The sequence below is a fragment of the Nesoenas mayeri genome, assembly GCF_963082525.1.
Source record: "Nesoenas mayeri genome assembly, chromosome: 7".
NCBI lineage: Eukaryota > Metazoa > Chordata > Aves > Columbiformes > Columbidae > Nesoenas > Nesoenas mayeri.
Genome location: NC_137551.1, coordinates 23874503 through 23884572, shown reverse-complemented (window position 1 = coordinate 23884572; position 10070 = coordinate 23874503). Strand labels below are relative to the sequence as shown.

Here is a 10070-nt window from a genome sequence, read left to right as displayed (position 1 = left end):
ATTTCAGTATTTTTTGGACTGAGCTCGAATATTCTGTATTATTTAATTATTGTCATAGCTGAGAGTATTTTAACAACCAAGTATTGATCACAGAGATGTTAAATTCCTGTCACAAGCAAAGATCTCACCAGTTTCAAGTTTTCTTCCAAAAACAAGATCTATCTTGACACTCACATGTAGAAACTTAAAAGACTAAAATGGAAAAGACTGGAAAGGATTCAGAAGAACTTAAACTCTTCTCTTCTAGGAACATCAACATGTATAATGAGTTCTAACTAATACAGTTTTAAATTTTTTTAGTTGTCATAGAGACACATATTTTATGTACATCAAAATCAGACTACAAGATAGGTGAAAGACCACTGGTGTCAACTGATGAATGTACACTGCAAAATGGTGTTAAGCATTCCTTTCCCACGGTTCGACATAATCCAAGCCAAGATGTGCAAAGATTTCTTCCTCACTTGCAGCTTTGAGAAAGGTTCTCTGTGAAAGAATTTTAAAAATAAATAAGTCAATAAAGATGTTAGAGGGAAATTTTAACTGGTGCTTTTTGTTATTTAAAATGTGTTGATTTTTCACATTTCTACCCATTGTATCCTCTACAGAATACATTGTCTTCATCAGTGTGCTGACCTTGAAATGTGAAAGCAAGTTAAAAAATAATTCTAATGCTGCTTGATGCTTTCAGTTCTAATGACTAGTTCATAACTCTTTGGTTTGATTACAATCTAAAGACTTTATGCACAAGTATTAGGACTAGAATTCAAATAAAACCTACATTTCTCTTCCATGAGAGTCAATAGCTCGACTTTCTTAATAAAATCATCAATGTTTTTTAAACTAATATAGTAATGTTCTCTATAAATGCATTCAGGCTGATTCAATGGTTATGCTAATTATGTATAGCTAAGCATTAAAAGCATCAAAGCTTTCCAAATTTCTAATACTTACAGAAGGCTTATCTGAAAAATCAAAATATTCCATCTTGAAAAGCAAGTTATAACTGAGGAATCAACAACGGCAATTGTCTTTTTACACACGCACACAAAACTCCTAATGAACGTTTTACATCAAAAATCAGTTTTATTTTTTTCATATTTTCACTTCTGATAACATAGGATAGTATTCTTGCATAGGAACCACCCACAAGCCTACCTTCATCTCAGGATGTCTGATATGGTAAAATATGTAGCCTTATGCATTCCTTTCAATATTGAAATACAATCTTAAAAAGCTGCTAAGGTAGGTGAATTTTAAAACAGTGAAACCTCACTATTTAGAGAAGTATGGAAGCAAGAAAGAACTAATTTCTATTGAAAAAGAATACTTAATATTTCGCCAGTTCCTGAATAATTTGAAGTTAAGTCTTGATCAGTGTTCAGTTCTGAACAACCTCAAATTCCAGTGTCAGGAAAATTTCAGGGTTAAGGTTTCATAACATTCTAGATTTTCTTTCTATTGTGAGAGAGGATAAGCTATCTATAGAACTACCCATTGATGAATTCCACTTAGTTGGGAAAATCTCTGACTACCATAAAATTTAGGAACATTTGTTCCAGCACTTCTACTTTTTCAGCTGCCAAGCACTGCCTCAAGGAGAGCTACGCTGTCCAGCATAGTCATGGCAACGGGTCAGGAAACAAAGTCTATATATCAGAGCAGGCCCATGGTATGGTGGAACAACTTCACCTCAATCCGTTGGTACCCACTGGCTTATTGTTATTCTATGTCATTCCCATTCTTTCCAGTGCCTGATCCATATCTCAGTCCTGTCGAGCCACAGTTTTGCCAAGGCATAATGAAGAACTGAACCCCTAAAGTGAAAAATAACATTAATTGTCAGCTGACCTCAAACTTTATCAGGGTTTCAAACAAATAAAAAACCTGTTTTCATTTCATTCTAGGGGCATTTAAAATTGCAAGTTCTAAGTCCAACTCTACAGAAAAGGCCCATCTTTCATTGACACTGTTAAGCTCCAACAGCCAGAGCAGTCAAGCTGGCAGCTCTCCTAACAGCTGTTTTTCAATGACACCAGTTAGAATGAAAGCCATTTTAACTGTACGACAATGTTTATGAAGACTGAATGGAATGGTACAGTTTAGATGTTCCTGAGTGAAGAGAACCAGAGGCCATCAATGTTCCCTTGAGCCTGGCAGGACAGAAAGCACAGAATACTAGGTTCTGATTCTGCTTTTCCAGAGTTCCCAACCAGCAAACTACATATTTAAGAGTAGTTCTGGCTGACAGCCTCTTGAATCCATCCAAAGTTACTAAGTAATTTATCTTTCTCCGCAAATTATATCTATCCAGTGAAGTAAGATGGAACATTTTCACTATTCTATTTGGAGACAGTTAATCTTTAATTAGGAAAATAATTAGAGTCAATGGTAATTATGGCAACATGAAGTTATATAAGTATTCTGTGTTATTAATAAAATTCAGATAGTAACTCTTAAAACTATATTTGTTTCTGTACTGTCCTGTATTGACATATACAGTGCAACCTCCATGAATAGTGCCTCGCCACGGTCAGAAGCTACTTGCTTATCGCATTAACTCTTTGTCATTTATATTGCCCAAATTTGCATTTGCAGAACTGTCATGTAATAATTGCACTTTACCCAAACTAAACCCACTGAAATAGTGTCTTTCCCACTCAGGTCAGTGCACATTTTGTTAAGCTCTACTATAAAGGTATTGATTTCAGGCAGTGATACATTTCACATGGATGAGAGATTTGTTACTAGAATGCACAGTAAAACTACTTAACAGGGTATATAAAGGTCTTTTCACTTTTCCATAATGAATTTGGCTCATAGGAGATAATATATCAGAAATCTGAGGGAAAAGTTTTTACTATTGTTTCTGGGCTTTTATTATTTCTTTTTAAAATCAATTCAGAATAAACATGTTATGCCTTACTACTTTGACGCCTGAGTGTAAAAAAACAGTCTCCTCTTTTCTAGGGTATTTTATATTCCACCATGAAGCTCTCAACATCTGAATATTTTGACTCTAGACAGTGCACCTGACAACTACAGAGTATTGCTGGAGTATGATAAGCTGAAAACAATCACATATCCACAATGAACTGAGAGTTCAAAGTTGTGTCTGCAATAGAAAAGATCACTTATAAACATAGACAAATAATGTTCTGTTTTTTCTAGGAAGTTCAAATGTCATATTCTGGAATAAAAGGAACCTAGTGAAAACACTAAACATGTAAAACTGATCCTTTTTCACATAGAAAGGACCAGAAAACATGGTAGAAAACAAGATATTGAGCAGAATAAAAGAAAAGGAGAAAAGTGATTGAAAACTACCTATCAGGTAACAATGCTGAGGATATTTATTTCCTAGAGCATGTCCTAGGAGGACAGTATTTTAGGGCTTTCATTTTGCCTTTTCTTTTGCTATTATTAAGAACATGAGAGGGCAATCCATACACATACATCACTGCAAAAAAAAGTAAAACAAGAAAAAAGATTGTACACTTGCAGACAGATGTTATAGATGCTCTTTAATAGAAGCTCTTCATATCTCTGGGACCCCAAATTGCATCCCATTTCTTTTGTTCTGTCACTTTACGTTTTTCTGCAAGCAAAACTAATTTCATTTGCTTGACAGGGAAAATTTCTAATACAAAGTATCTGATGCTGAATACCATTCTCAGTAGCTACAAGCCATGTTTCTAAACGAATCGCTAGCTGATATATGCCAATTGTTTTAGAAATGTAAGTGTTATTAATGTTAATCATAACCTATGATTTTGCTTCTTTGTCAATCTATGCAGAGCTTTACAGTAATTCCAATTTGATTACTGCATTCACTGTTGTCCTTTTTTTTTCTTTTTTGCTCAAGAGAAGTAATGAACTGCTTGCCTACTTGTGATTTTTTTCCAGTTTGTTACTAATATTCAGCAGATCCAAGACATGCCAAATCAACAACAATCAAACTCAAAAAACCAATGTTTTGGAGAAGCTGGTATCACTCTCCTTTTATCTCACTTAATCAATTCTGTTTTTTCAATGAATGTAAATATTACATTTGTGGTTGCAAACATGACCATTAACTACACCTAATGTGCAACAGCTGCTATCCAAATGTTTTCTTATGTAAACTGCTACCTCTTATTTTTCATTTTGACATTAATGGTCAATAATACTTTTGATGAAAGAGAAGCAGAGAGTGAAGGCACAGAGCTAGTACTGCTTGATGATATCTAGCACTGCCAAAATTCAAACAGATGTTATACTACTATTGGCACTTGGTTTCATCTCATATTTTAATACAATAAAGCAAAAAAAAAACCAAAAACAAAACCAACCAACCAAACAACACCAAAAAAAACCAGAAACAAATGAACAATAAACCACCAGTCAAAACTCACCAAAACTCCCAAACCTATTCACTAAAGTAGAATTCTAGCTTTAGTTATATAAACCAGTATTGGCCAACAGCATGTTTCTTTTGGGAGACAAATACTGATTTTACGGATTCTGTATATACATCATTTAAATAAATGGGAAAAGTTGAATGCACTGGAAAGCTCCTCAGACTCCCTTTTCTCCGGCATTTCTGGAGTACTTTCGTGTGTCTTTTTGACCTCCTTCTTGAGCAGTTCAACATAAGTATGTTTACGTATCAAGATAGGAAACTTTAAAATACAGTTAGCAATTTGTCCAGTAAAGACATAGAAAAGATCTGAAGAAATCAGAGTTTACTAGAAATTACTGTGCACAAATTCTTGATTTTCATTAAACAAAGGATCTTGCTATTATACGAAAATTTAGGCCACTGAATATGCACTGTTCATGTATTAAGCAACCTGTACTTCCAGTGAGCTTAGACAAATTCTTTATACTGTTGAAATGAAACTGTACAGCTTAGACAACACAGCCCACACTTGCCACTACCACGATCATCCATCTTCCTTTCCACTGTTTGGTCAGGAAGGGAAAATACTGCAGTGATAGCAACCTCCTGCCATTGCACTGAACAAAACAAGACTTTGCTGAAGTTGCTCACTCAGGAGAAACAGAAGCTGTTGCTCTGCCTGCAACTGCTTTGCCAGGTTTGTCTACACAATGTTCCTAAAACCAAGTCTACTCATCCCCTCCATCAATATTAACTCAGCCTTCTTGAAAGGCACACATTTAATCAGATTCCAAGTACACTGATATCCTAGAATTTATTACCAAATAGCTTGGCAATAATAGTTTGTTGGAAAATACCAAAATGAGTAATCTACTATAATTGAGTAATACTATAAATAACTCTCAGTCTGTCATCATGGCATTTCATTACTATTTTCCCCATCTAGAGACAAATTTAGGCCCAACTAGTTATATTACTTGAGTGTATATTGTCAAATAAGTCATAGCGAAATCGTTCCCTTTCAAAGACCAAAGAATTTTCTTTAATATCTGTTTTTTCCTACTCTTTTCGTAGTGTTGACTTTTATTTTCTTTACAGCTGTAATTCAGAAACAATGCAGTCATACTCCAGTGGATTTCATTATCCTTTGGAAAACTATGACATTGTATAGGAGGCACACTCCCTCCTTTTGCAAAAGACCCTGAAGGGCCATAATCATTAAGGTCTGTCTGGACTCCTTCTGACATACTGTTTTATCAAATAAATTGGACAAGGTGGGGAGCAGACGACATGGAATATTGCCAACAGTATCTTGTTAACAAATTATAAAACTGTTTGATACAACTTTGCTTCTAGACAAGTATCTGGAAATGTCATTAACATACAACATTTGTTCTAACCTTTTCGTTGTATCCTGATGATGTTGCACATTTTAAAATAGCAGACTTTTACACAGGGTGGCTAGGGATATTCTCATTTAATTTTGGCCGTCTCTCACTAATTTTTATGGTGTTTCACATGTGACTTCTCATCAGTTTAATTACCTTAATATTTGCTTTGGCTTTTAAGATTATTAAAATTGAGCTATAATGGAAATATCATCACATCTAACTTTGTAGCATTTCCAGTATTCTGAATGATAAATAGCAAGTAGCACCCATCACTTTACATGTCTGGAATTATTACAGTGGCAGTAAGCATGACAATGATAAATGAACAACAGAAAAGAAGAGGACAGGCTGTCATTTGCAAACTTGAAACTTGTGCTTGGACAGAGTCCATTCTAAAAATAAGTGTTGTGGCTGAAGTAAATTGTAGATTAATGATGGTAACAACAAGACTTGTTTAACCAACCATAGTAAAAGATACTACAATGCACCTTAAATTTATCTACATATGTATTTGTCACTTTAGTGACATCTTCACATGTTGTCACTTATGCCAAGTCAATTAAAATTTTTTAATTAAATATACTTGGGACTAATGCAGAGAGACTAATGCAGCTACTTACATTGCTTGCAATAGTTCCCAAGATGTGAAAGCACTTCTCTGGATATGAGAGGCCACTGCGTTCAGTGAAGCAGTGCACCATAACACCAAAGACCTACAATTTACAGAATATACTGATAGCTTACTAGATTAAAAATGCAAAGCTATTAAGCTGCTCATACTTAGTTTTCCTGTGATTCCATTTGCTCAAATAATAGTAAAAATATAAATAGCTGTTAATTAATAAAATGAGGTTACAGAAACATAAGTAATCCATCAAATAGCAAATACTTTCCACACAATTAGCAGTGGGAATGTTCATGTATGTTTACCAGATCTGAGTATTGCCCTATCTGTTCCCTCCCAGTGGGATATTTTTGATGGAACAAGCATTCATGCACCAACAATGGACACAGGTCACACCAGTACTGCAGAAACTTTTAGGAAGATGCTACTTTTAATAAATCAGCCTTCTATAATGTATATCTTACAATGTAGGTATATATTTCACTATTGTATGACTTTCAGACTATATTGACCTAAACTGCCACATAATGGGCCAAAGGTATTCAGCTGACGAGGGAGTCTGATTGTTGTATCAAGAATGTCTGCACAATCATGTGTCCACAAACAACGCACTGAAGTATTTTTGTTGTAATATTTCCTGCAAGTCTTAGATTGACTGCAGCTATCTTCTGTACTCAATACTGAGTTTGGAGCAAGATTCTGACAATAATCAGGTATAGCATTAAATTATTTCTCATCTGTGAAAATGTTAGAGATAACAATAATTAGATATAAAACAAACAAGTTGAAATAGGTGCAAATGACCATCACTTTTATGGTCAGGAGAATTTCTATGAATACTAAGACAACCATTGGTAAAATTTTTCTGAAAACGTAACTATAGTACCTAAAAATAGCGTCTTGGTGTATGATTATTAAATGTAATATGTGATAATAGTCTCAAACAGCTGCTTCTAACACACAAAAGACTGAGGAGAAAAGGAATAAACATACATTTGAAAATTTATCTAGTCACATTTTCATTTCTTGTATGACCAGAATTGCAAGGAAAAGAGTTTTGGGGCTTGCACTATGAAATTCTTGAAAAACAGAAATTACATCAGCCTGAGAGGTGAGGAAAAAAATAAGGAACAAAGAGGAACAAAAAGGCAAGAAAACTAAACCATCTTGACTGTTAAAAGTTTGGGGGAAAAACAAACAAACAAACAAACAAAAAACCAAACACCAAACAGCAAGCTGAAACAGAACAAATCCACCAAACAACAACTTCGAAAAGCATGCATTTATATAAATAAATTCATATGATTCAGTAGTTCAACACTGCTGCATGGATTTTGTCAACCAGAAGTCCTTAGGCACACACCTAATGCTTTATATCAATGTAATTCCAGTTGCTTCCTATTTTCAAGAGTTAAATGTTAGATCCTGTGATTGACGGTACATAAATTCAGTAAGAATAGAAAAGTAAGCTCTTGATGCGAAATTAAAAACAGTCCAATATTACAGCCTTTTTCATTTGACTACAGTGAGCTGCATGGGTTTCTAGTGAACCTTACCAAACAAGCCTTATGAAATCATATAAGTTCACTGCTGCTTTTCACCGGGCAAGCCTGCTCTGCCTCACTAGCTTGAATATCTCCATTAGGTGACAACCAAAAGAAAACTTGAAAACACTGATATCACAGAAATCCAAGCTCTGAGAAGGAAAGTATATTTTTCAAACAGAAAGTTCCAAGGCTAACCACTGAATGCACTGAATGCAGATGTCTAGGAATTCTTGAATGTGACAAGTACAAGGACCACTGTCAAAGAAACTGAGTCAGGAAAGCCCAAGAGAAGAGAAGACAGACAGGGAGAACATATGTTCAGTTTCAGCTATACACATACATCTCTCAGAAAGGTCACTTGGAGAAGAAGTAATCAGATTATACATACTGATAGATTAAAAATTATCCAAACTCACTCCATGGCACAACTAGTTTGATGGGGTTTTTTATTGACAATTAAGTTACTGCAAGTTCCAAAATAAACACTTTGAGTTGATTATAAACTTGATTCCCATCAACTTCAATTAGGTTTATCCTGGAAGCATAAGTATACGTTTTATAAAAATAAATTGAAAATAAAAGAGGAGAGAAGGTCAAAAAGGAGGATGTCAGTAAAAGACTAGCAAAAGACAAAAAAAAAATGACAGAGGAGAGTGCTACTGAATGATTGACCTGACATGACCTCCTAATGGTTCTTCTTGTGCTAACACTTCTTACGATACTGAGCATGCTGATGAGCCTCTGCAGTTCAGCACTTTAATATGGAGAATGTGTGCAACATACATAACGTGTCAAGGAGGTAAAACTGAAGATAATAGTGGAAAGAAATTTTCAGTGGAATTTTAGTTCAGGCATTTCTGAATTGTTTTTTTTCAGGTAGATACTAACTCAAGACTAAAATCTCTAATAAAATTACTTAGAACATTTCAGTCAAATCAAATTTACAGAACCATACACAAAATCTACTCCAACCACCAGCCAGCCAAAAAGCCAGAACAAAAGGGTACCTAGAATAGAAAGTAATGAAAAGGGAAAGTGGGGGAAAAGTTGTAGTCTAGATAAACTTTGGGTCTTAATAAAGCCCAGCAGCAGATTCAATAAAAAACATTAACCTATTTTTGGTTTATCTAAACGGATTTCTGAGAGAGTGGATTTCTGAGAGGAAGGTGCCTGCAAAGTGACTCAGCAAAACCAGCAGCTGCAAGGGAGGGTGAGGACGGATGTGTTTCAATCACTTCCCGTTCAAAACTTGTTTACTTTCAAAAAGATATTTCCGCCTTCCCCAACATCAAGAAGCAATGACTTTCTGGAGTGATTTCTGGTATACAGAGCTTGTGCATTAAGTGGGTCAGCTAATATCTCTGAAAGGTGTAAGTCACAAGGTTTGAAGAAACCAATGAGGAAATGTATGATCACTCGTTAGAAAGCAGTAAAAAGGAACCGATTTCAAAGAAATTAAGCACTTTGCTGAGGTTATTACCATGTGCCTGTGTCTATATTTGAATTTACTAACCTAAAGACAAGTAACATTATTTGATTTATAATAATACAAGAGATGTGAGTGAAAGTTAGCCTCTCTCAAGCATACTTCTTTAAAATCTCCTCTAAATATCTAGCTCCATGCTGTTTTCTACTCTTACGATGCAGAATCTGAGTCACTGAGCTTTATGCTAATTAATACAACAGGCTGTGATTTTATTTTTTATGCTGTATGTCAAAAAATAATACATGTGGTAGTATATATGGGTTTTTACTAAAATAATGAACAGGAGCCCAGTGCTGCCATCAACACGTAAAAACTATTGACTTCAGTAGCAGAATTTGATGATGCCAGTGTTTATCCACAGAGACTACGATTCTATTTTCTTTTAACAGCTGTATATGCAGCTCTGCAATCCATCTATTTATGGCCATTGATAAAAAGGTGTAGCCACCACACCAGGATTTCCATCTGTCATTCAGGTCTGTCACGTCCTGTCATGCAGCCTACCTTCAGCATTGCAACCAGCCCCAGTCGCTCTTTACTGACTTGTGATGACCAAGATGAGGGCGTACTTTGCAACACTGATCAGGAAGCCAGCTGTTTTCTCTTCCTTCTCTATGCTGCTGTTAACTTTATAAGAATG

The 10070-nt window shown here is 35.1% G+C and overlaps 1 protein-coding gene across 1 annotated transcript in view; it reads right to left on the bottom strand.

Moving 5' to 3' along the window:
- Window positions 1-399: 399 nt before the first annotated feature.
- The window catches only part of DNTT (DNA nucleotidylexotransferase), a gene marked incomplete at both ends in the record, with an annotated part of 93619 nt that continues 83948 nt past the window's right edge, over window positions 400-10070 (bottom strand). Inside the window, one exon of the mRNA XM_080347877.1 lies at window positions 400-486. Within this exon, the coding sequence (XP_080204003.1) occupies window positions 400-486 (87 nt within the window). The remainder of the gene's footprint in view (window positions 487-10070) is intronic.